Source organism: Bos taurus, chromosome 12 (genome assembly GCF_002263795.3).
Source record: "Bos taurus isolate L1 Dominette 01449 registration number 42190680 breed Hereford chromosome 12, ARS-UCD2.0, whole genome shotgun sequence".
Taxonomy (NCBI): Eukaryota; Metazoa; Chordata; class Mammalia; order Artiodactyla; family Bovidae; genus Bos; species Bos taurus.
In genome coordinates, this window is record NC_037339.1 from 77,628,407 (window position 1) to 77,656,283 (window position 27,877).

Sequence of the window (27,877 nt, forward strand, 5' to 3'; positions counted from 1 at the left end):
AGTCCATGGGGTCGCAAAGAGTTGGACATGACTGAGTGACTTCACTTTCACTTGAACACTACACCACTCAAGAAACACACTGCATGTCTATGATAGAGGAGACCCTGAGACGGGAATAAAAAATCAGACAGTGTTCCTTGCAAGTAGAAAGCTTATAAATCTTTATCTGTATCCTATGAGAAAGTTATTAAGAGAAACTTGCAAACCATCACTGGGAACAAGGTCACCGTATACCGTGTCTTACAGCAATCTACGGCCAAACCAAAATAGTAAATAAGGGAGGAATTTGAGACTGTTACTCTTTTACCAACAAGAAATAAGATGCATCCGTTGTTAAAGTTACTCAGGAAAAAACCTAGTCCGAAGGAAAAGTACTCGAAGATTCAATTCTATTTTGCTGCTTTACATTTTTCATAAGGATTTAGATGCCTTCTGGTCTCGTGGAAGGAAGACAATGCTCAGGTGTTGAAGACACACACTGATCTCCAGGGACAGTCTGGCTCGTCTGGGCAGAGGGGAGACCCTAAGAGTTGTGACGTGAAGGTCTTCAATATCTTTCCTTTATCCCTTCATAATGGCAAGTCCTTGAAGCCTGGGTTCTTAGAAACTCCATTATGTGGGCTTAAAATTAAAAACAAAACAAAACACTTGGTCAGCTTGCCTGGCTTCTGGAACGGGAAGGCACAAGGCTTCAAGGGTCTGGTGAAAAATAATGAAGCCTTTTGTCTTGTCTGAGTGAGGAAATTCTCTATTATGCAGGCATCTGTAATCCCTTTATCCCTGCTCCCTGGAGGAGAAGGACAGTGGGGCATGCTCCTTCTCCCAGCTGGGGTTAACGTTCCGCCCTCTCTACCTTTGAAAGTAAAACAAGACTAGGACCCCTGATGATGACTCAAACGTGGGAATATTCTTCAGCAAATACGCACTCCCAGTTGCAAAAATATTACCCCTGGTTTCTTGCCAAGCCTTTGAAAAAAAAATATGAAAGATTGACTCCCCCCCACCCTTCTCTGCCTTGCCTTTGTGTTGTGGAATTTCAATTACCCCTTATATGACAGCCATATATTTATATAAAATCTTCTATGGAGGTCGAGGGGAGAGAATCGTGTCTTAAGAAATTGTCTCTATTTTTCTTGACATGTCTCCATCTAAAATATTTTAAGAGTGGCCCAAAGATGATGTTTCTAAGAGAGATCTTGGGGCTTTATTAGCCTTTAAACACCACGAGTTGTTTATAGAAACGGTAGCAGGGGGTCCTTGGTTTCTTTCTTAGCTGTCTCCACATCTTCTTTCTTAATGTTCCCGGACACGGGATAGGCAAAGTCTGTACGTTCGATAATGAAAGACAGAGGCCTGTGAGTCTTCAAATTACTTTCATACATTATAGAGAAGTTAAATTACATGATATTAAGTGTCCAGTATTAAATGTCATTACCATCTAAAGGCATGGTAATATGACTTCATAGAACGTTGAATTTGAGGGTCCCCTTGTAAAGTATTATCAGATGTGGTCAATGTAAGATAGTCACATCAAGAGACTTATTGGAAAAGACCCCGATGGTGGGAAAGATTGAGGGCAGGAGGAGAAGGGGGCGGCAGAGGATTAGATGGTTGGATGGCATCACTGACTCAGTGGACATGAGTTTGAACAAACTCTGGGAGACATTGGAGGACATCGCAAGGAAGCCTGGCGTGCTGCAGTCCATGGGGTCGCAAGCAGGAGGACATGATTGAGTGGCTGAACAACATCAAGAGAGAATAGAGAGATAGTCCTTCAGGGGTAATGACGTAAAACCATGGCTTCAGAACCTGGGAAGAGAACAGGTGAGTGCTTCCTGGGAAGGACTCTCACCTGCCTCCACAATGCTAAAGCTAACGGTGAGTTCCTCGCTCCTGGCCTCCGGCAATGAGAGAAGAGCTGCGTTTGTTTATAGGTTTATAGTTAATATCGTACTGAAGATCCAGCTCCTTCGTGAGTCAGCCCAGGCCTGAGAACGGCTCTTCAATAGCCACAGAGAATCAGTTCCTTCCGATCTTGTGTTTTTCAAGAAAATGTTTTCATACGTAGACATGTAAATACACCGACAACCAGACCTCACTGTTTTAGATCGAAAAACGAAAGAAGCCTTAAGTCTTATCGTACACAGGTACCATACGTGAGAAGGAAAATGACCTCTTGAGAAATCCATGCCTTTAGTGCATCTATTGAAATTCAGCAAATAAAATATCTGAAACCCTGTACCATTCACTGTGTGGTGAACCTTGCTGAGGATTCCGAAAAATGCCAACTGCCATGCAAAGGCTGAGCTTTTTAATACCAAAAACGAAATCTGCCAAATGCTGCATAAACCATTCAAACTGATTTTTCTAGAGACATGCATCTTCCTCTAGTACTTACTGCTTTACCCATCAATGATAAAACAGTAAAAGAAAAACCTAGTCAAAATATCTTCCCACATCGGTTAGGTAAAATTTCATAGTAGCTCTCCTAATCCATAGTATTAATACAATCACTTTGGGGGCTTATCTGAAAGTAATCTACAATTCATATACTATGTCAATGAAATATATTTTGATTACTACAAATCAGGTACTACCTAGAAAAGTAGAATATATTATTTTACTATGTAAGGTGATGGATGTTACCTAGACTCCTTTGTGGTGATCATTTCATAGGATATACAAACCTCCTAGAATCACTATGCTGTACACCTGAAACTAATACATATGTTAATTATATCTCAATAAAACATTTTTCAAAGTTCAAGGAAAGGGGAGAAGGCAATGGCACCCCACTCCAGTACTCTTGCCTGGAAACCCCCTTGGACGGAGGAGCCTGGTAGGCTGCAGTCCATGGGGTCGCAAAGAGTCGGACACGACTGAGCGACTTCACTTTCACTTCTCACTTTCACGCATTGGAGAAGGAAATTGCAACCCGCTTCAGTGTTCTTGCCTGGAGAATCCCATGGACGGAGGAGCCTGGTGGGCTGCCGTCTATGGGGTCACACAGAGTCAGACACGACTGAAGCGACTTAGCAGCAGCAGCAGCAGCAGCAGCTGCAAGCAAAGAAAGTTTAGTTGGTAAAAGCAAACAAAACAAGAATATATTGTTTCAATTAAGTTATATTTTGCCTCCTTGAAATTTTCACTATTTTGTGTTTTATTCAAATGCAAGCACCCATGGATTCTTTTTTTTAAAATTAACTAATTATTTTTTCTGGCTGCACAATATGGTATGCAGAAATTCCCCCACCAGGGGTTGAACCCAAGCCCCTGAAGTGGAAGCATGGAGTCTTAACTACTGGACTACCAGGGAAGTCTCCCACATATCTTATTGCCTTAGTTTATTGTTCTCTGAATACAGCTAATTTCTACCCATTTACTTAGTCTCTATATCTCCAAATGGTCTTCCAACCAGTCTACAAGTTTTTTAAGTACCAGGAAAATCTTCATAAGGAAAGCCAACAGTTAGGCAGACTTAACAAAATCACAGATAAATATTTACAATAGTATTTAATATTTACATGAAATATTTGATTACTGTGTAATGGCAATACTAATAGAGTCATACTAAAAATCTATGTATTTCTAAACATAGTCAATATATTAATACATCTATTTAATAAATCAGATAGTAATAATTTAATTTAATTAATAAAGGGTACATTAATGCCCCATACTCTCTTTCCTTAAAACTTCAGGTTATTCTTGCTAATGATGGTTATAAACATTTGCCGTGGTGTCGGCAGGCTGACCAGTCTCAGCCTGCTTCCTCTCGTCTGCGGGGTCCTCCTGGTGCACCACAGCCCCCAGGGGCTGAAGCAGGTTTCATTGAGCTCTGGCAAGTCTGGCCCCGGGTTCTGGGACGTGCACGGTCCTCGCATCCTCTCGGGGATGCTGTGCATGCCCTGTGAGCCGTGCCCAGGGCACGGAGCTGCACAGAACTCCCGTGACCTTACCCAGAAGTTGCTGAACTCCTGGGCTAATAGATGAAACAATAATTTGAAAAGGAGAATGTGTTCCATGGGAAAAAGCCGAGGGGATAAGAAATCGTGCTCTGCATTGCAAAGCGCTCTTAGACTCCCTGAGAATCTTCTCAGAGAACTGGCAGCTCCAGTCTAGACAAGACAAGGCAGAGGAGGATGAAGAGGCTCTTTGTCCTCTCCTCAAACTCCCCTGCTCTCACAGCTAGTGAAGTGCATAAGGACAGGTGGACTTTGGAGGGAATCTTTGATATTTAATTTGAATTTCTTCCTCTAGAAAGTTCTATGTTCTCCTCCATGGTTCAAAATTAGGTTTGCCACCCCTTCCAGGGGAATAAGATTTAGATGCTTACATCCTAGGGAAGAGTCCAGATGTCAGTTCATCTCCCTTGGGGAGAGAGAGCTGGGAGAATAAGACCCTCAGAGATGCCAGCGGATCAAGAGAAATACCTCACTGAGCCCACGGCCCAGGAAGGACCTACCCCAGCTAAGCCCTCAACAATCCTGAAGTTATGGAGCGCCAACGCTATGTGCACGTGGAAGGTTCCAGGCAGGAATTACAACCCCTGCAGAAGAGGATGCCATGCGTGTCCCAGCCCCAGTGGTCCCTGGTCTGCCCATGGTGCCCCTGTTGGCAGTCACACCTTCTGTTCAGCTGCTCCCTTGCCCTGGGCACCAGCCCCTCTGAACCAACGATCTCAATTAAATCCTGCTCACCGTCACTGTTCCGGCTGCCAAGCCCATCAGGCTCCACTTTACCAACACCTGCGGCCACCCCCAAACCTCTCTGTGGGATGCTGGTCTCTACCTGTTTGACTAGGCTTCCTGCCAATGCCTCTGTAGGTTCTGAGACAGGACTATTTTATTTCCTGGCCTATCCAAGCAGAATGGAGACTTTCACAGCCTCCCTTTAGGCATTTACAAAGATCACAGTTCTCCATGTCCAGGAGTTTCCATCGGCTATTGGGGATGCTAACCTGGGCTGAGAAATCTGTTGTTAGTTCACAACTATACCCGAAAATAAGCATCCAGCAAATGAATTAAACAAATGATCTGATGATACCCTGAAGATGTTAGCCAGTCTAGCAAAGCTTGGTGGTGGCAGTGGTTTGGTCACTAAGTCATGTACGACTCTTGCGACCCCATGGACTGTGGCCTGCCAGGCTCCTCTGTCCATAGGATTTCCCAGGCAAGAATACGGGAGTAGGTTGCCATTCCCTTCTCCAGAGGATCTTCCTGACCCAGGGATTGAACCCAGATCTCCTGCACTGCAGGTGGATTCTCTACCGACTGAGCCACCAGGGAAGTTTCTCAAATGAGCTGCAGCAGTACACTGCTTCTAGCTGGGTAAGCAAGGACTTTGGGATCAACCCGGAAAAAGAGTACACTGATGTGTCAAAAGCATTTTATGCTCCTCAGATCTGGCCTCTGCTGGACAACAGTGGACATTCTGCAGCAAGCCCTGGAGGATCAGCTTTGAAAGGTAGCTGTCAGTTGCTTGTCCCTCAGGGGCAACCGTGGGTCTCCCCTAACTTGTTCCCAATAATGGAAAATCAACTGCAGATACCAACCTGTGTAACCCTCTCCTGTAAGTCAGGGGCTATAAATTTACAGACCTCATTTAAGAGAGAGAAAACAGAGGTGCAGAGACATAAGCAACTTGCCCAACGTCAGACATCCAGAAGGCATGGAGCCAGGATTCTCACTTATTTGGGCTACAGGGTTGCTGAGTAAGTACTTGATACACATGCCCTGGTAATCCTATGGGGTCAAAATGCAGAGGGTGCAGGTTCGATCCCCGGTCAGGGAACTTAGACCCCATATGCTGTGTGGTGTGGCCAAAAGATTGAAAAAAAAATGTGTGTGTATATATATATATATATATATATATATATGTATATTTATACACACACACACATAGAAAGAGAGAGAGAGAGATACTACTCAGTTTTGGTATATTGTTTTGTTATATTAAAATGTCCATGTCTTCAGTGTAGGAACAATTTAAGGAATAAACTTTGAAAAAAGTGATGAGAAAAACTGACCCAGTAAGTCATTAAATATATTTAGTTTCTAAACAGTAAGTAGCATTCAATTATATTTTAAACATATTAATTCAGTGTATGGAAAAGACAATTATATAATAGATCCAAATATCACATTACAAAAATCATACTGGACTGAGCACTCAGAGAGGTTATAAGATTCCTAGCTAAAGAGATACTGATGGTGAAATGCAAAAGGATGGAACTTTCTGAAATAATGGAACGTGTTTAATTATTTTATTCTGACATTTCTCGATGCATTCAGCCTCACAGGAATGATAATGCGTTTTTGCTCAATTTCAGGGCTCAAATTAGAGAAATCTCAGGAGAGGGGGCGATGCTTTTGAAAGCTCACTGCTTGGTGTTTTGATTTCATCTGATGTGGTATAAAGGTCACTGCCTTTTGAAGAAAGCTTTCTCTAGTGGAGCTGAACAGTGTAGCCAAAGTCAAAACAAGAGTGAATTTAATAGCAACCTTGGATTTTATAATTTAGGGCCATCTTCTTTCTCACAAGACTCTCCAGGTAAGCCTGGCCCATTAGTGCCAAGTGAAACAGCTGCATTTAAGCTTTTGACAGTGTTCTCAAGTTCTGTTAAAATGCCCTACTTTTGTTTCTCATCGAAGTGTTTCTATACATACCCAGAATTTCATTTCAATTTTCAAAGCACACATTAATTTCAAAAAAATAATAAGTAGAAAAATACAACTGAAAGATGATTATATTATGTAGAATTATATTCAGATTATAATATGTAGAAATCACTGGTGACCCCACCACTGATTCAACACTCTAGCCTCTCTCTGAAAGTCTTTTTTCTTTGTGGACTAGAATTTCCTGTTCATAGGGAGGTATACAGCATGTTCTTTGCTAGAATAACTCAGATCCTGTTTCAAACAGAAGATGGATATTTGAAAATGTGGGTCCCCTGAGAAGTGAGAACCCTGGTAATTCCACAGCTTCAATATCAGTACTAAGAACCAAGACCCCTCCATTAATAGGACTTGAATATTCATTCCAGGAAAATGATTGTCCAGGAATTTAAGGCCATAACAAGTAAGTAATTTCATTGTTAGCTTCAAGAACTTTCCGAAAATCCACTCATCTGAACTACAGACTAAAGGACTGTTTTCTCTCTCTAGAAAACAGGTCATCCACTGGACACACCGGTCCAGACTGGTTCTCATTAAGACTCAGGCCGAGACCCTGCCTAGCTGGGTCCACCAACCCTAAACATTTTAAGAATGCTGTTACTCAAAATCAGTTATATTTATTTTTGAAAGGTAATACATGAAAATGAAGGTGTTAGTTGCTCAGTTGTGTCCAACTCTTTGTGACCCCATGGACTGCAGCCCGTCAGGCTCCTCTGTCCATGGAAATCCCCAGGCAAGAATACCCGAGTGGGTAGCCATTCCCTTCTCCAAGGGGAGCTTCCTGACCCAGGGGATTTGAGCTCAGGTCTCCTGCATCCCAGGCAGATTCTTTACCATCTGAGCCACCAGGGAGGTTAAGAATTCAAGACATAGAATAGAATAGATTTCTGCAGCAAAGATGGCAGCTCAGAGTCACCATTTATTTTCCCTCTTCTCAAAATCACTCCCAAATCAAGAAGGTAAGTGAAATAACAGAAATACAAACTCCATCTCAATAGCTGATGACTGAACTGTTGAGCCATAGAGAGTGGAAAGGGCATTAAAGGCAGTGGACACCTAAACGTGTGTTACCTATTCTTCATTCCCGACCCGGAGTGTTGCCCTCCTCCAAATAGTAATGGAGTAATAGTATTTGTTCCCTGTATATCCTGAAGAGTACTAAACTCTTTTTTTTTTTTTTAATTGAGGTGTACCTGATGCATAGAGCTTCCCTGGTGGCTCAGTGGTAAAGAACCCACCTGCCAATGCAGAAGACTTGGGTTTGACTTGGCAACCCACTCCAGTATTCTTGCCTGGGAAATCCCATGGACAGAGGACCTGGCAGGCTACAGTCCATGGGATCAAAAAGAGTTGGACATGACTTAGCGACTAAAACAACAACTAATGTAAAACATTATATTAGTTTCAGGGTACAACATAATGATTCAATACTTGTACACACTGCAAAATGATCTAGACCCTTATATCAAGAATTTTGCCTAATCTCAACCAGACTTCCCCACTAAAAACACTGAAACCTAAGCCCCAAAACTTATGAATATTCACCCTTGACCTACCCCTTCTGAGTCATTATTAAGACTGCTGAACTGGGCGTTTTCCTCATAGTAAATATTACATTTCACTTGGCTTCATCAGCCAATTACTCAGATAACCTTTTTGGGCAGTCTATACCTCAAAGGCAGATGAGAAAACAGGGGTCAGATAAGCGAGTTGCTCAAAGTTATAGAGTCCCCTAACACTAAGTCCAGTATCCTGTGTACAGACTTTGGGCAGCCCAAAGATCACTTTCTCCAGACTTTAAACAGGGAACTAAGATCTCATATGCCCAGCAATGTGGCCCCCAAACTCCACTATTCTTAATAATGCAGGTGGAGTGGAAGAGAAACAGACTCCTTCTCTTTAGCACCATTTAGAGAGAGTTCCTTGGAGAAGGCAAGGAAAATGCCACCCCACTCCAGCGCTCTTGCCTGGAAAATCCCATGGATGGAGGAACCTAGTAGGCTGCAGTCCATGGGGTCGCTAAAAGTCAGACACGACTGAGTGACTTCACTTTCACTTTTCACTTTCATGCACTGGAGAAGGAAATGGCAACCCACTCCAGTGTTCTTGCCTGGAGAATCCCAGGGATGGGGGAGCCTGGTGGGCTGCTGTCTATGGGGTTGCACAGAGTTGGACACGACTGAAGCGACGTAGCGGCAGCAGCAGAGAGAGCTTCCTTTTATGGACTGATCTGTTCCCTGGTCAACCACTCCACCTCCAGTGTTTAGGTACACACGCATGTGTGCTTAGTTGCTCAGTCGTGTCCGACTCTGCGACCCCACGGGCTGTAGCCCCCCAGGCTCCTCTGTCTATGGAATTTCCCGGCAAGAACACTGGACTGGGTTGCCACTTCCTCCTCCAGGGGATCTTCCCCACCCAGGGATTGAATCTGTATCTCCTGCATTGGCAGGCAGATTCTTTACCACTGAGCCACCTGGGAAGCCCATTTCTTACTCACATCTGTGTAATACACACACCAATAAATTATATTCCAATGCTTATGCATTTTTATAGTGATCATGCTACTTTATAACATGGTCTTGGAAAATATGCTTAAGTAGCTCACTCAATTTTCTTTCCTGATACTTTAAGGCAGATTTCAATTAAAATTACATGTTTGTATAAGTATTCTAAAATGGATATGCTGTTGATTCTTACAGATTTTAAATATACATTGATTTTAAATAAATTAATAAATTACAATCACTTTATTTGTGGTATTAATTCTTTTAAATTTATTAACATTGATATATAATTATAAAATTTTTAAAAATTCATATTCTTCTTAATTATCTCTTTACCCCCAACTGGACTACACTTCAGAAATAACTGACCATATTTATCTATTTAATATTTTAGATTCAAGCATCTATAATATTTAGGTTCAAGCTTCTATGAACCCACCTGACAGAATATCTAGTTTTATGAATTATGATCTAATTTTGTGATTTGTGTTCATATATGGAGAAGGCAATGGCACCCCACTCCAGTACTCTTGCCTGGAAAATCCATGGACGGAGGAGCCTGGTAGGCTGCAGTCCATGGGGTCGCTAAGAGTCAGACACGACTGAGTGACTTCCCTTTCCCTTTCCCTTTTCACTTTCATGCATTGGAGAAGGAGATGGCAACCCACTCCAGTGTTCTTGCCTGGAGAATCCCAGGGACGGGGGAACCTGGTGGGCTGCCGTCTATGGGGTCGCACAGAGTCGGACACGACTGAAGCGACGTAGCAGCAGCAGCAGCAGCAGCACATGAGTAAAATAGAGAGGCAGCTACAGTTTCTTTAGATCATAACCTTGTTCCCAGAGCTGATAAGTAACAACAACGGCAGAAGTCTGCCACTCATTTCACTTTGGGCAGAGTTCTTCTCGAATGACAAAGAATACAAATTTTGGGTTTTGTGACTCAAATTAAAAATACAGAAAGCTTTCCCGTTTACCATTTTCCCCTTAAATTGTGATTTGTCCTTTAGACATCACAAAAGACATAATACTTGTAAGGAGAAGTTATTTCCATCTTTCTGCCATTGTCCGTACTTAAAATTTATGTTTAAGTGCATGAAAGAGAAAATGACCAATTGAGTTAGTAAAATATTACTTTTTCAAGACATCAGTGATGTGTTTAACATTATTTCTAAGCATACAGTTACTCAAACCTACTTTCTAGCAGGAAGTATATATGAATACTCAGAAAATTATTCATTATTTTAAAGAAACAGCTTTTTTTTGTTGTTTCATATAACCCTACTTGTGTTTAATTGTGTATCAATGTTAAATGGTGTTACCTTAAGATTTTCGTGACTGCAGTCTCCTTTTCTAGAAGATTCCTTGCCCTGATGCTGAAGACTGACTTGCGAAGCTGTAAAATTATGAGTGTGACTTTAGTTTCAGAATGTAAAGGGGAAACATACCAAAAGATCATTACATACACGAAACAGCTACACTATTAAAACATTAGGCATGAATGTTTTCACTAAAGCATCCTCATATGATTGATTCTATCATTTAATTTTAATTTCTACTCCTACTTTATTTGAATATAACTGCAAACAAGCTTTTTCAGCCACATGTCACAGCTATGGGGGCAACACACTGGCTGTGCTCATTGGTAATAAAATGTCCCTACATCTGGCTTCCCCGATAGTTCAGTGATAAAGAAACCCTCTGAAATGCAGGAGATGCGGGTTTGATCCCCGTGTCAGGAAGATCCCCTCAAGGAGGAAGGGGCAACTCACTTCAGTATGCTTGCCTGGAAAACTCTATAGACAGAGGAGCCCAGTGGGCTACAGCCACAGGATCTCAAGGAATCAGACATGACTGAGCACTCCTTCCAACCACACAGGCTTTTCAGTTTTCAAAGAATTCAAGGTTGCAATGACTACCGGACCCCTATCGCCATCTTTCAGTAAAATGTTCCCTAATATTTCAGTAAAATATTCCGGGCCTCTGACCCAATCCTAATCTGAATGATGAGTTTAGGAGTTTTTTTTTGCCTACAGACATGAAGACAAAAATGAGATGAACTTTAAAGGTTTCTTCCTTGTTGCCATGATGAAATTACTGCAGGGGGAAGGATGAGAAAAACAATCCTGGAGGTTGGCTACAAACTTGAAGACGCACTCCCCAAACTCAGCTTCCTAGTTGCAGAAGGTGATTGGTGGCACGTATAGAGGAGCCAGAGAGGGTGGGAAAGGGGCAGAGGCAGAGGACAGAAGCACAGCAGCCTGGAAAGATTCAGGACCAGGAAGGGTAGTGCAGACCACAGACAGTGCTCAGACAAAGCCCTATTCATTTTGATCAACAGATTAGATTTACTGAGTCCTTAATATGATTTTAGTGACTACTGGAGATAAAGAGTTCCTTAGAATCTGAGGTCTTGCTTACCAGACACCAAAAGCCTAGTTATACAGTAAGTCTTCTATATACAAATGAGTTCTGTTCTGAGAGTGTGTTTATAAGTCCAATTTGTTCATAAGTCCAACAAATTTGGACTATGTCCAAAGTCAAAGCTGTGGTTTTTCCAGTGGTCATGTATGCATGTGAGAGTTGGACCATAAAGAAGGCTGAGCACCAAAGAATTGATGCTTTTGAACAGTGGTGTTGGAGAAGACTCTTGAGAGTCCCTTGGACTGCAAGGAGACCAAACCAGTCCATCCTAAAGGAGATCAGTCCTGCATATTCACTGGAAGGACTGATGCTGAGGCTGAAGCTCCAATCCTTTGGCCACCTGATGCAAGGATTTAACTCACTGGAAAAGACCCTGATTCTGAGAAAGATTGAAGGCAGGAGGAGAAGGGAGTGACAGAGGATAAAGTGGCTGAATGGCATTACTGACTCAGTGGACATGAGTTTGAGCAAGCTCTGGGAGATGGTAAAGGACAGGGAGGCCGGGTGTGCTGCAATCCATGGGGTCACCAAGAGTTATACACGACTGAGCAACTGAACAACAATCAACAAAGTTAGCTGAGGCCCCCCTCTAACACAATCGGCTGTATTGTACCGTACTGTAATAGGTTTATAATACATTTCACACAAATATTACATAAAAAACAAGCACAAAAAATAAAGAGAACACTTTTAATCTTTACAGTATAGTACCATGAAATGTGGGGCTTCCCCAATAGCTCAGTGCTTAAGAATCTGCCTGCAATGCAAGAGATCCAGGTTTGATCCCTGGGTTGGGAAGATCCCCTGGAGGAGGGCATGGCAACCCACTCCAGTCTTCTTGCTTGCACAATCCCATGGACAGAGGAGCCTGGTGGGCTATAGTTCACGGGGTCTCAAAGAGTCAGACATGAGTGACGCTACTGAGCGTGCACACACACACACCTTGAAAAGCACAGTAGTGCGGTGCACCAGCTGGCATACAGGACTGGCATCGAGTGAACAGGCAAGAAATAAGATACTGCACCACTGTGCTCTACATAGTCTTGACAGCAAGGCACAGAAAAGCGCAGTCACTTGTAAAGGATGCACACGCCGACAATGTCCACCAGACCCGTGAGCTAACGTGCGTGACTGGGTATGGGAACACACGTTCACATCTTTGAAAGTTTGCAACTTGAAGGTTTGTATGTAGGGGAGTAACTGTGAAGAGAAGGCTGTGACATATGAGATTATCAGAAAAAAGCAGGACACAGTAGTTACTAAAGTGTTAGGTGATATGCAGGAAGGACGTAGGAAAGATGAGAAGGGGTGGTAAGGTTCTGGGTGGGGGAGAGCCAGGCGTGTCTGAAATAGTTAGCAAAGACTCGACTGAAGAAGTAGAAGTCGTACTAGGCCTGGAGGCTGGTTGAGATTTCTACAGGCAAAGGAGGCAGTGGGTAAAGGACTCAAGTTGGAAATGTGTGCACAGGGCAGATTAATTTGGTGCAAACTATCCGCTTAAGTGCTGAGTCAGGTGGTCCTTCCAGCAAGGTGAGTGGAGGAAATACTATAAGGCACCATGTGTTCCAAACAAAGTTGAGGGAAGACGATCAAGCAGGAGACTGAACAACTCTGTATTCAGAGAAAGACAGACCACCCAGGGTCTGCTGAACAAAAGATGAGTAACTTGAGGTGCAAAGTCACAGGGCCCCAGGCTGCGGACAAACCCAGAAACAGATTCGGTCATGTCAACCCACATGGCCACATGGCCAGAGCTGGGAAGAGCTGGTCATCCCAGCACAAGTGACAGCCTGCAGGACGTCACCATAAGCAACAGGACTTTCCTACATCACGGCAGGCCCGTCATGAAGGCCCGTCATGAACACACCGGCAATTTCTCTCATGTGAGGAGAGCCAGTATACTCATCTGTTCTCAATAATGAAAAATGGAGCTGGTTTCATTATTCACTAGAACTCTTGGGAGAATAAATTAACGTATAGACAAGGAAACAAGAATGGAAGTCATTTTGTTGAAAAGTTACATTTTCAGGGTAACACACAAAAGCCCGCTTGCCGTGATCAAATCATAAAGCTTTCTTACATTTTATCCCCTCGACTGACAAGTGACTTTGGGCATTGATTTAACAGCACATCTCCTTAGGAACATTGAGTGGAGTCCCTTTGAAGACAGCAGACTCAGTGAAAGGTGTTCACACAGTCACGAAAGGGCCCAGGCCGTGGCTGTGTCTTTCCCTTAGTGTAAGATGATGGCCTGAACGCAATCACCCAGCTACAGGCCCTGTACCAGGGCAGCTGACACTTAACACAGTGCTCTTCATGTTGGGAGACACCTTCGCAGAAACTGGGGACAGTACCTGCTCTATTGTTTATAAAATTATTTCTGCACTGCCTGTAATTTCTAAAGAAAAGTGAGAGTGCTAGTCACTCAGTCGTGTCCCACTTTGTGACCCCATGGACTGTAGCCTGCCAGGCTCCTCGTCCATGGGATTCTCCAGGCAAGCATACTGGAGTGGGTTGCCACTTCCATCTCCAGGGGATCTTCCCAACCCAGGGGTCGAACCTTGGTCTCTGCATTGCAGGCAGATTCTTTACTCAGATTCTGAGTCACCAGGGAAGCCCAAAGGTTTCTAAATGATTTCTAAAGAGCCTCCAGATCTCCCTTGTCCTACACTTGAACTGAACAAAACAGAATTTTTTTTTTTAATTGGAGTACAGTTGCTTTACAATGTTGTGTTAGTTTCTGCTGTACGGCAAAGTAAATCAGCTATACGTATACATATATCCCTTCCTCCTTGGATTTCTTTCCCATTTAGGTCACCACAGGGCATGGAGTGGAGTTCCCTGTGCTGTACAGTAGGTCCTTATTACTTATCTATTCTATACATAAAAGTGTCAGAATACATTTGTAATTCATACCAAGGAGTCGCTGAGAACTGATTTTATAACTAACATCAGAATAAACTGGAAGTATAAATACTGTAATAGAATAAATTCAATTCAACTTTGGGAGATTCTTGACAGAAGAAAGATACCTAGATCTTCTATAGATACAGATGTAGAGAATTACATAGATCTGTGTAGGTATCTATATCTGTTAGCCTTGATATGTATTTATAAACTGTTGTTTCTTTCTGCAAATAAAGAAGGCCTATATAGGGATGATCTAGTTATTTGATTTCTTTAGTAAAGCCTTGCACAGTTCTTTCAGCCAAGGACAGGCCCTAAGCATCGGGAACTCAGAGCCACGCTGCTGTGCAGTGCCCTCTTCTGGCTGCAGGAGATACTGACAGGCACCTGAAATGATGAAAACCAGCCGAGTGTTTTTGGAATAATGCTTGTCTGCACTTATGTTTTTTAGAGGGTCTTTCAGGAAAGGCTCATGGGCACAATATTACTTACATCATACATTACTTACATTCTTACATCTTGAAAGTCAGTTTTCTTAGTTATTAAAAAACCTAGATCACATACACCCTCTCTGACCATCCTATATGTCACTCTATTTTCTTCTGACACAAAGCATTGTTACTGAAAAGGTTGATGGGAATCTAAATGTTCTTTTCTTTTTCATAAACAAATAATCACTTGTTTTTTGGAGCTAGATTTTTTTTTTTAATTTAAGATCCTGTAATTTTTCTGGAATAGGTCTTATTTCTGGTCATTCATGATTGATGTTTTTGGATAAATGATGTATGCTTTCAACACATACTTTCAAATCTTTGTGTATTTCAGAAAATGTGAGTACTTCTTCTATTCTGGTGCTTTGGCTTTCCTCTTTTGGGACTCCTAAGATACAGAGGTAGGACATGTTTTACTTTCTTCAGTCTGCCATTTTCTTTTAAATCATTTCAATCTCTTTCTTCATTTTTTCCTGATTTCTTACAACTGCCACTCCTTAACTTTCTTTTTCTCTTAAAGCATCAACTGATGTATGCAATCAGGTTATGTTCCTTCTAATTTAGCATTCATTGCTTTTATTTACAGTTCTTTCCTGAGTCCTAGCACCTTACGTATGAAGTTTTTTTTTTTTTTTTTACCTCATTGTGATAAGAAAAGATCCTTGGAATGATGTCAATTTTTTTGAATTTACCAAGGCTAGATTTATGTAAGCCTCTACTTTTTTACACACATTCAGGGTTGAGTTAAAAACTGATAAAAAAGCAAAAAGCTACTTGTCCTTGTAAACTTTTCATTTTGACTTCTGACAGAGTTCATAGAGGATAAGATGGCTGGATGGCATTACCAACTTGATGGACGTGAGTCTGAATAAACTCCTGGAGTTGGTGATGGACAGAGAGGCCTGGCATGCTGCGATTCATGGGGTCACAAAGAGTTGGACACAACTGAGCGACTGAACTGAACTGAACTGATAAGATAACTGCTTATGATCACAAATAGGACAGATGATTACTTTTCTTTTTCTTTTTTTTTAATTTTATTTTTAAACTTTACATAATTGTATTAGTTTTGCCAAATATCAGAATGAATCCGCCACAGGTATACATGTGTTCCCCATCCTGAACCCTCCTCCCTCCTCCCTCCCCATACCATCCCTCTGGGTCGTCCCAGTGCACTAGCCCCAAGCATCCAGTATCGTGCATGGAACCTGGACTGGCATCTCGTTTCATACATGATATTTTACATGTCTCAGTGCCAGAAGTTTTCTAATTCTTACTTAGGTTTCTCTCCTAACCTTATGCGATATGCAACATCTTTTCACTTAATTTACAATGGCACAGTTTGAGCTCATTGTGAGTGTCCTTATGGCAGCTTTCGTGGTCCACAGGACAGACTTCTCTTCCTCATAATCTTATACTTGTAACTTTTAACTTGTAATCTTTTACTTGTAACTTTTTTATGGAACTTGACTTTGATGATTTTTGGTTGCTCATTTTCAGGCAAAACTTGTTTTCCTATATTTCCAGTATTTCTCTCCTAATTTCAGGGCTTCCTCTTCTGTATGTAAATAGGGATCAAACGAGGCGGCTTTATTTCTGGGATTTCCTGGTTGTTTCCACTCCCTCCTGCCAGCACCAACTTTTTCTGAGGCTGCATTCTCCTTGACCACTCTTGTTATTTTTGAGCCCACTCCTGGATGTTTTCCTTCAGTGTGGAAGGAAGAGGGTATCTGCCTGTTCCCAGAAGCATCTGATGCCCTGTAACTAACCTTGGCTTCCTCCCTACAGACACCAATATCTCGCGTTACTAACTGAATGTTTGTGTCTCCCAAATTCTTACGCTGAAGTCCTCACCCCAGTGTGACACTATTAGAAGAGAAGCCTTTGGATGGCAATCAGGTTTAGATTAGGTCATGAAGATAAAGTGCCTAAGAGGGGATGAGTGTCCTTATGAGACCAGGAAAAGATGTTCTTCCTTTTTCTACTAGGTGAAGACACAGCAAGAAAGCAAACACCCGTGACTCAGGAAAAGGAGCAAATGCTGACTTTGCCGACACCTTGATCTTGGTTCCCAGCCTCTAGAGCTGTGAGAAATAAATGTTTGCTGTTTAAGCCCCCCAGTCTGTGGTATTTTGTTATAGCAGCTCAAACAGACTAAGGCACCATTCCAAACATGTGGCTCTCAGTTTGTGAACCTGCTTTTTCCTCGAGTTCGTGGCTTACCTTGGTTTGTTGTAAGTATTGTTTATAGACTTTGGTGCATTATATAGGCATTCTGTTTATTTTCCTATGGGAATTACAGGAGATTAAGAAACTATGCCAATGTCTCTGTCACTTTCCCGGAAGGCTCCTTAATTTTCCCTTGTTGAATTTTGCAGATTTATCACTTCTATTAGTCTTTTTAAAGAACACAGTTCTATTGACACTTTTATTGATTCTTTTTCTCCTTTTCAATTAGTGTCTGCTTTTAGCTTTATTATCTCTCCTCTGCTGCCTTACTGTGTTGCTGGTTGATTCTTTTCTAAACACTTGAGTTAAATACTTGGAAGGTTAATGTCAGCACTTATTCCCTTACTTACTTTATTCAAGGCCATGATTTTTCCTCTAAAAATGCCTTTAGTTACTTCTCACAAAGTTTGATATATACAACATGCATTATTTTTCAGTTCTAGAAGCTTTTTTTTCCATTGTGGTTTCCTCCATACTCCCTCAGTTATTTGGAAGTGGTTTTAAAGTTTCTAATGTGTGGGTGTTTTTTTTTTTTTTTTGTAGTCGTTATTTAGTTTCTAACTTTATTATATGTTGGCCAAATGATGCCTAACATACTGATTTGGTTTCTCTTCAGAATTCCTTCAAAGTGTAGTAAATGGTCATGTTCTGTAAATCATTCATGTGTTCTTGAATCAGAATGCATATTCTTTAGTCACTGAATGAAGAATTGTATAAATGGTCATAACACGAAACTGGTAAACTGTATATTTCAAATCCGTTAAATCCTTATTCATTTCTTTGGCTCTTTGATCATATGGTGAGGTACTATATTACATATTTTAAACTTAATCTTCAAATTAATCCTCATAGGTAGGTATTATTATCTCTCTTTCTCTATCTCTCTCTCTTTTTATTTTTTAACAGATGAGAGATCTGAGGTTCACAAAAATTAGGTTCTCTAAGGTTACTCAGATAATAGATTGCAGAATTATGAATAGAGTTCTGGACTGGACAGTTTTTTACTATATCATGATGTCTATGCGAAATATCATATTATTTTAAAAGTATTTACAAAGCAGTATTAAATAAAAGAAAAATTAAGAAGCACTTTGAAAACTCTACTGTAATAAAACATTGTTTGCTTGAGTTGAAAGAATTCATTTACACGTACAACGTGCTCTTACTTGTCCCAATGCCTAATGCAAAATCTTAACGAGCCAAATTCTTCCTTTGCTCTATGTAAGCATAATTGATCTTTCAGAATAACAACAATGAAGCATTAAAAGAGATCAATGACCTTTCTAACCCATTAGAGTCAGGATGGTTTACCGGATTTATATTTCACATTTACTGAATCTTAAAATCAGGGATCCGTCACAACTTTTAGCTAATTGGAACATTAATTCAATTTATTTAATCGACTGGAAGTAAACACAGGCCTATCAGGGAATATTAGATTCCTCTGGGGTGCTCCTTGCTTATATCTGAAGAACAATCTTTCACTGTAGTAACCTTCAAAATGGAGCCACTCATATTTATTTGAGAAAGAGACCCACAAATATTATAACATTCAACTAGCTTTTCTGTTTTGGAGTTGTCAACAATACATTTCTGTTGCTAAGTGGGAAAAAGTTTGAGAGGCCTTAGTTTTCTTTTCTCACTTTGAAAATGTTGACAGATTGATATTAAGTGGGAAAGCATTTATAAAAACACATCCATTAGCCCCAAACCATGGTCCAATGAGCAAGCCTTGATGAATGTCATTCTGCGGGAAGAGTGTAGTATAATTATTGTAATGAACCACTTTATTGAACAAGTCTCCTACATAAAATATAGTAATTGGAAATAAGCAATTACTTAAAATTATACAGGTTGAAGGTGGTATCTCATTTATCTGTATTTGAATTTTTCATGCACCTGTGAACTGAAAATTAATCCCAAAGTGCATATGACAGATCCTGTGCACGGCAAGATGTTTCTTTCCATAAAATAAACTTATTTGTAGAATCGACATTATGCTTAGAAAGGAAAAAATAAAATTAAAGGTGACTAGTGTCAGTGGTAGCAATGTTAAAAGAGACCTATTACAATGTATATAAAGGTGAATATCATTGTACTAGCAAGTCAGGAAGGTTTGAAAAATGTCTTAAATGTGACTTTTGTAAAAAGGAGGCTTTAGATGATGGGTCAAGATTTCTGATTTTAAGTTATTTCAATAATGTAAATTCTGAATCTCAAGAAAACAACAGGCATGAAAGTTAGAATATACACATAGATGTATGTGGACAGAATTGGGCTTCCCTGGTGGCTCAGTGGTGAAGAATTCAGCTGGCAATGCTGGGGACTTGGGTTTGATCCCTGGGTTGGGAAGATCCCCTGGAGAAAGAAATGGCAACCCACTCCAGCATTCTTGCCTGGAGAATTCCATGGACAGAGGAGCCTGGTGGGCTACAGTCTATAGGTTCGCAGAGTTGAACACGACTGAAGTGACTTCGCATACCTGCATGCACAATATATAGTGCTAACTAGTAATAAAACACAGTATATGCTGGGTAGATTTAGATTATACAGGTAAAAGCAAAATGATTTCACGGCTATTTTATATATATATATATATATATATATATATATATATATATATATATATGAACTCCGGGAGTTGGTGATGGACAGGGAGGCCTGGCGTGCTGTGATTCATGGGGTCGCAGAGTCGTACACGACTGAGCGACTGAACTGAACTGATGCACACACTCATATAAACAGAAAGACAAAGACTGAAAATCTGTAGAGATTTAAAAAGATGAGTGGATTTATGATTCTGGGAGAAAATGCCAGATGCTTTTACCCAAACAGCTGTTTGTGAATTTAAAACCCACGGCACTCTGATAGTACAAGGAACAGCCCTTGGTATCCTATTACAATTCAACTGTATTTGAACTTCAGAGCCAAAGAACAAGAATGTCAGCAGGAGCACCAACTATAACACATTGAGACTTCAAGGAATATAAAATTTGTAAGGACAACGATACTCAAAAGGGAAGAATATTTTAAAAGTACAGCAAAATGTAGATTTCAAAGGTAGGTTTCGTTTCAGTGTCAGCTCTCTCAAACCTGTTGTGGAGCCTGTACTGAGAATACTTGATCAAAGTCTTTCTATATTATGTATAATATAGATTGATTAACTTTTTAAAAAAGCTTTTTATTTATTTATTGACCTTTAGTTGGAGCATGTGGGATCTAGCTCCCTGACCCAGGATCAAACCCGGGCCCTCTGCATTGGGAGTGCAGAGTCTTAGTCACTGCACCACCAGGGAAGTCCTTTTAGGCTGATTTACATTTGATCCCAAATAAATATGCATGAAGGGCTTCCAAGGTGGCTGAGTGGTAAAGAATCTGCCTGCCAAAGCAGAAGACGCGGGTTTGATTATGGGTCAGGAAGATCCCCTGAGAAGGAAATGGCAACCCACTCCAGTATTCTTGCCAGAGAAATCCCATGGACAAGGGAGTGTGGTAGACTACAGTCCACGGGGTCTCAAAGAGCTGGACATGATCGACTGACTAACGCACACACAGGTGGATTACGGTCCATGGGGTTGCAAAAGAGGCTGACACAACTTAGCGACAATACAACAAGGAATGCAAACAAATTACATGTAATTCTAAACCAAATGTGATCACACAATTATTCTGCAAAAAAAGAAAATCAATGATAGAGAATCCCTACTCTCATGTTAGCTGAAAGTAGGAACATGTGTTTTTGATCCAGGACTGAGCACGCTGCATATAAAAGTCCCTAAGAAATGACTGTCAAGTAAATAGCATGCATACAAATGCAAGTGCATTTTAATTTGAGTTCAAAAACATACTGCAAAGATCAATAAAAATGGGGGAAAAAAGTTTCCATTTAATTGGTGCATTTTTTTTGCTTATTTGTTTCCTTTCCATTACTATTGTGAATACGTGGGCAATCAATTATCTACTAAAGCCTTCATATGCTACAGAGAAAACTGGCAGGGTTTTCATATTGGCTTTGATGAACACGCTTCTTCCCTCCCCGAGACCATACTACTTTGTATCCTTGTGATAAGGCCCCTGCTTAGTGGTAGCATCATGCTCTGTCCCAGTCTTCTCCCAGAGAGGTTTGAATGGCACTACAGAGTTGCTAAGCTATTATTTTAGAAAATTCTTTCAGAGTAAAAGCCAGAAAGATGAAAACAGGCTATTCTCTCTTTTTTTAAAGTGAGTTAACGTTCACCATGGAAATTATAGATCAGGCCGAGTATGTGCGGAGTTACTGGAACAAATCATTGAACACTCTATAATCATGTAGAAAATTATAAAATGCAGGATGGCAATCAACCAGTCTTTGTGAACAGTAAACCTTTCTAGAACAACTTAATTTACTTCTCGAGAGGCAAAGGCACTGGGTAGGCAATGCGGGTAGCAAATGAAATATCATCAAAAATCAGACTTTAAAAAAATCAGATTCATGGACAATGAGAAAAATAAATCAGTAACTAATATATTGTGCTCAACTAGATTGCTACCTCTTAAGGTTAATTTAAGTAAAAGTAAAGTTTCTTGGTTGATGACTGTAAGTGCACTTGCTGAATCTGACTTCATGGCATGGTTTAATTACAGTAACTTTTTTCTCTTGTTTCTTTTTAGGCCACTCTGTGCGGCTTGTGAGAGCTTAGTTCCCCAACCAGGGATGGAACCTGGGCCCTGGCAATGCAAGCACTGAGTTCTAAGCAATGGATCACTAGGGAATTCCCTAAAGTAGCCTTTCTTATCCAATGTGATAGGCACATCATATACTATGCCAGGTATGATGCTAAGCATTTAACATATAATTATTTAATTCTTGTAACAAACCTTAAGAATAACAACCATCTCTGTTTTTTAGATAAGAGTTGGCACTTACATCACATAATCAGTATTACTGGTCTTTATGACTGTTCTATTTTGCTTCTCACCAGCAGATATGCTATCCATTATCTTTCCAAATACTTCCTTCTGCCTGGAGCACCTACTTCTTCTATTGCTCAATCTTCCTTCTCTAGTAGGAAGGATTATGTACCTTCATTCTGGAGAAGGACACGGCAACCCACTCCACTATTCTTGCCTAGAGAACCCTGTGGACAGAGGAGCCTGCGTCTATGGGGTCGCACAGAGTTGGACTTAGCATACATGCACACGTTGGAGAAGGAAATGGCAACCCACTCCAGTATTCTTGCCTGGAGAATCCCAGGGACAGAGCAGCCTGGTGCGCTGCCATATGGGGTCGCACAGAGTCGGACATGACTGAGGCGACTTAGCAGCAGCAGCAGCATACCTTTATCCATTCATACGTGTTTCTCCACATCAGACTAAAAGATTCTAAAGGGCATAGTTCAAGGGCACAGTTCCCGTCCGATTCACTGTTGAATTCCCATAGCCCATAGGAGTGCCATATGAGTAACAGGCTTTCCATAAATGCTTGTTGAAAGACTGAGTGAATCTTGAAGTCTTATAGAAATGAAAATGGTAAACGAAATACAGTAATTACTTTTTTCCACTTTCCTCCCCATTTGTACATGTGTTAGCTATTGATTATGAAGGCTTATTGTGGAAATTTCTATGTGTTTAGCAGAAGACAGCAGATGTTATCTGCTGTTGGAGAAATAAATCCTCACTCTTTATCACACGGGTTCCAGTGACTGTTCTGGGAAGTGCAGAACCACAAGGTGACAGGGACAGCCCTCATCTCTCCGTCTGTCTCGTGCTGATTTGACTCTGGGATGTGCCCTCGTGTTCCCCAGACACAAGGTTCTGACCCCAGAAGAGGCGCCCCAGCCGAGGCTGAAGTCAGAAGGATCAGAGAGGTCCATCAAAGACAGTATCTCAGATCCAGCCATGGTGGAGACCTTGACTTTGGTGAGATGACTCACTTCTGAGCGCTGAGCGGGTTGCTCTTACTAACAGGTCTCCCAGAAAGCCAAGTTCACGTCTCAGTTTATTGCTATTATTATTAACAAACACTCTACTTAGAAAATAGAGGGTTTAATTTCAATAATTTGTTGTTGTTCAGTCAGTAAGTTGTGTCCAACTCTTTATGACCCCATGGACTGCATCACACCAGGCTTCCCTCTCCTTCTCTATCTCCTGAAGTTTGCTCAGATTTATGTCCATTGAGTTGGTAATGCTATCTAATTATCTCATCCTCTGTCGTCCCCTTCTCCCCCTGCCTTCAATCTTTTCCCAGCATCAAGGTCTTTCCCAACTAATCAGCTATTCCCATCAGGTGGCCTAAGTATTGGAACTTCAGCATCAGTCCTGCCAATGAATATTCAGGGATGATTTCCTTAGAATTTCAATAATACAGAGGGAAAAAATGAGTAGACAACTGCTACCTGATTTTCTACTGCTTGCAAACTAGAAAGAATCCTTCAAGATCTGCAGGTTTATCCTTTAATTAGGAAGAAAGGGAACCCCTTGAAGATTCCCATGGGGGTGTAGGGGAAAGGGAAAGGTAAGAGATGTGGGGATTGGCACTTGGGAACCCATTTCTATGGGGTTCAGAAGGACATTCACCCCAAGGGAAAAGTGGGACCACACTGATGTCTTTTTCCTTTAGGATTTGATTAAGCCACACAACATTTAAAGCCATCACACATTTAAAGATGTTAGATTTTTGTTTGCTTTTTGCTTATGGAGAAGGACAGGTATTTTTAAATGAGGTGATAAAGGTAATCAAACAGGGCTATTTTAAAAAACATGGTCTCTGCAAAGTGAGGTTGCCATGGGAATTTCTTACAGTTGTTCAAAGCCAGGGTAATTACTTGAGAAAATCTTGCTTAACATGTGCTTTTGCTTTCTTGCACTGTCTAATCAAACACACACCCACCCTCACCCCTCCTGGCTTTTGTTGTCAGGTCTTCCCCTTAACTTGCGATTTCTAGGTTCCTGGGGACTCTGTTCTTCTTTGGCAAGAAAAAAGGAAGCTGCTCTAGTGCAGAGGGAGTCAGAAGTTTCTCCTGACAGGTAATTGTTAGGAGAAAAGTTTGATTAATACTCTACTGTTCCTTGGTTCACCGTATGAGAATCACTGAAAGCCAGCCTCTCATTTTCTTCTGATTTCTTGTTTTGGGGAAAACAACCCAGGAGAGTTTCTTCACACAGAGCCAAGGGCCTTGCTCTCCACTGGACACTGACCGATGTTTCCAAAGGCAGCTGGAATGTAATAGAAATTTACAAGCGCTTGCTGAGAAACGCTCTGTTCAGGAATTTTGCTGTGTGTATATTTTTGTTTTTAAGTGGCTTTTAGAGGTTTCTTAAGAAAAATGAAAAAGGTTTGCCATATTTAAAAAAACAGATACCAAGGACTTCCCTGGTGTTCCAGTGATTAAGAGTCTGTGCTTCCAATGCAGGGCACGCAGGTTCGATCCCTGGCAGGGGAACTAAGATCATAGAAGCTGCAAAGCACAGCCAAAAGACAAACAAAAAACCCTAAAAATACAGATTCCAGACTACTTTCTCCTTGATTTCTAAATACTTCCCTTAATTTGTTATCACTGCAATTCATTAAGTGGGATTTTCTGTCTTGGGTTTCCCTGGCCCAAAGCCCTCGAGGATGACAGATCCTAAGTATTTATGAAGAGCACCAGGAGTGTAAGCTGGAAACAGTGAATCTTCAAAGAATTAAGTCTGCTTTCCTAGAAGCCTAAGGAAAGTCAAAGCTTTGAGAATGGGTGGCCACCCAGGGAAGTCTTTTTTTCTGCTGTCACAACAGCATAGCCAGCTACTGCTGAGATGAACAGATGAACTATGGTCCCTACGTGCCCCTTTCCAGATGTTGAAGGCTGTGAAAAGATGAACGATATTGTTCCAACTGTAGTTCATCTACATACGGCCAATGAGGGATGAAGGGCAACTTAAGCACCGCTGATGGTTTTCCGTGTATAAGACCATGTACTGTGAGAATCAACCAAACTTCTAGATGGGGACTGCCTGCAGTCTCCCAAAGGTTCCAGTCCCTTTAGAGCTGAGGGACTTGGATCCCCCGAGGATCAGGCTCTTTGCTAGTTCACTGTATATTAGGGGATTATGAGAGGACTCAGGTTACAGAATAAGGCTATAATTGTTTTCTTACTTGTAAGATAGTTAAAAGTAACAGTTAAGCAAGAATATAAAAAGAAGCCACAACACATAAGGACATTAAACAGATCAGAGATGGCATTTGAAATTCCTCGACCTAACCCAAGGTGCATATTCAAAAGCAGAGACATTGCCAACAAAGGTCCATCTAGTCAAGGCTATGGTTTTTCCTGTGGTCATGTATGGATGTGAGAGTTGGACTGTGAAGAAGGCTGAGAGCCGAAGAATTGATGCTTTTGAACTGTGGTGTTGGAGAAGACTCTTGAACCAATCCATTCTGAAGGAGATTAGGCCTGGGATTTCTTTGGAGGGAATGATGCTAAAGCTGAAACTCCAGTACTTTGGCCATCTCATGCGAAGAGTTGACTCATTGGAAAAGACTCTGATGCTGGGAGGGATTGGGGGCAGGAGGAGAAGGGGACGACAGAGGATGAGATGGCTGGATGGCATCACTGACTCGATGGACATGAGTCTGAGTGAACTCCGGGAGTTTGTGATGGACAGGGAGGCCTGGCGTGCTGCAATTCATGGGCTCGCAAAGAGTCGGACACGACTGAGTGACTGAACGGAACTGACTGAACCCAAGGTGGAGATCACCAGGCAGGCAGGGATGATGATGAACTCACAGATGTTTCAAATTCCCTTCAGATGCCCCTTCTCCTCCCACTCTCCTACCCCCACATTGATCTTTCATTTTTTCTCACCTATTTCGAAATAGTCTGTTCAGGAAACGTGAGAGACATCATGTTTCCTCGCAGACAGAAAATACATTTTCAGAGAATAAGAGTTCAATTTTGTGTTGATATTTCCAGTGGATATCATTAGTAGGGATTAAAAATATGCAAGCTGTGGATGTGTCAAGTTTGGCATCTAATTATACCAGCTTTCAGCATCCTTCCTGGAAAGGGCAGGTCATAACCACAGCCCAGACTGGGGCTTCACAGCACATTCTCTGGCTTAAAGTCCACTTCTGAAATAAATTTAGAAAATAAGGCAATCTGTGTTTTTGTATGTAAAGTGCAATTTTAGTCCGATCGGCTGAAACCAGGCCATTATCCTTTGACTGGCTTATCCACCAACACAGAAATGTTTCTGCTTCTATGCCATGTACACAATACTGAGTAAACATAACTATGGGGAAAGAGACAGGACAAGTTTAATAAGAACTTTTTAAAAAGAGTATAAGTCTTTGTGTATGTGCGTGCAAAGTCACTTCAGTCATGTCCGACTCTTTGCAACCCCGTGTACATAGCCTGCCAGGCTCCTCTGTCCATGGATTCTCCAGGCAAGAATACTGGAGTGGGTTGCCATGCCCTCCTCCAGGGGATCTTCCCAACCCAGGGATTGAACCTGTATCTCTTTTCGTCTCCTGTATTTGCAGGCGGGTTCTTTACCACTAGTACCACCTGGGAAGCCTGGAGAAGAAACACATTACAGAATAAATGAACATCAGCATCATGTGTGTGTGAGTCGCTCAGGTGTGTCTGACTCTTTGTGACCCCATGGACTGTAGCCCGCCAAGCTCCTCTGTTCATGGGATTCTCCAGGCAAGAACACCAGAGTGGGTTGCCATTCCTTTCTCCAGGGGATCTTCCTGACCCAGGGATTGAAGCCAGGTCTCCTGCACTGCAGGCAGATTCTTTACTGTCTGAGCCACCAGGGAAGCCCCATCGTCATCATCATTGAGAATAAAATCACCAAACTACAGCAGAGAATGGGGGAACTGGGGGAGTGATAAAGGGCAGAAGTTTGTTTCATTCTGGGAGGGGATGGGAGAAAAGGAGAAGAGGAATAATAAACATCCTCTGAAGTGTAACCTTCGGAGAATGGGGAGAAACAGAGAATCTTGGAGCGTGAAGGAATTGGTATTTTATGGCCACATAGTAATAGAGAAGTATAAACCGTAAGTCCCCTATAAATGAACCTTCAGGTTGAGAACGTTCGAAGATTCCAGCGTGCGTTTCATCAGCATCGGGCATGAATGTCACTGCAGCTCGCATCCCACCCCACTCCGTCTCCCATCCCTGACAACCCTCCAGCTCTACCGCCTCCCACCCTTCTCTCTCCTCCAGTTAGGAGCTCTTCCTGCCTGCCCCTCGATGCCAGCCCCTGTGAGCCAGCCGCTGTACTGCACTACTGTCCTCTTCAAGGTGCTGTACCGTAAGGTTAGAAGTGTTTACTTTTTTGTATTTCTTATGTATCATGTGTGAAAAGTGTCATAAAGCTATTATAATACAGTACAATACAGCTGACTGTGTTAGTTCGGTGCCAAGGCTAATTTTGTTGGCTTAAGAACAAACCGGACTTTCAAGTGCACTCTTGGGACAGAACTTGTTCGTATGTAGAGGACTTACTCTATTTGATGATAAGCCGCAGAAAAACGGTGGCAACAATTTAAAGGGTTAAAAGAGAAGCTAGGAGTTCCAAAAGAGAAATACGTGCAATTGAATTAGATGCTTTTGCAAACAAACTCTAATATGTAATCTCTTTCACAAACTCTGTGATCCATCTTTCATTTTCTAACTGT

General features: G+C 41.6%; 1 protein-coding gene across 5 annotated transcripts in view; it reads right to left on the bottom strand.

Moving 5' to 3' along the window:
• The window catches only part of NALCN (sodium leak channel, non-selective), a 303,303-nt gene that overhangs the window by 63,071 nt on the left and 212,355 nt on the right, over positions 1-27,877 (bottom strand). For all 5 annotated transcript variants that reach the window (XM_025000161.2, XM_059892311.1, XM_059892312.1 and 2 more), the window contains one exon: positions 10,504-10,577. In XM_025000161.2, the coding sequence (XP_024855929.1) occupies positions 10,504-10,577 (74 nt within the window). The remainder of the gene's footprint in view (positions 1-10,503; positions 10,578-27,877) is intronic.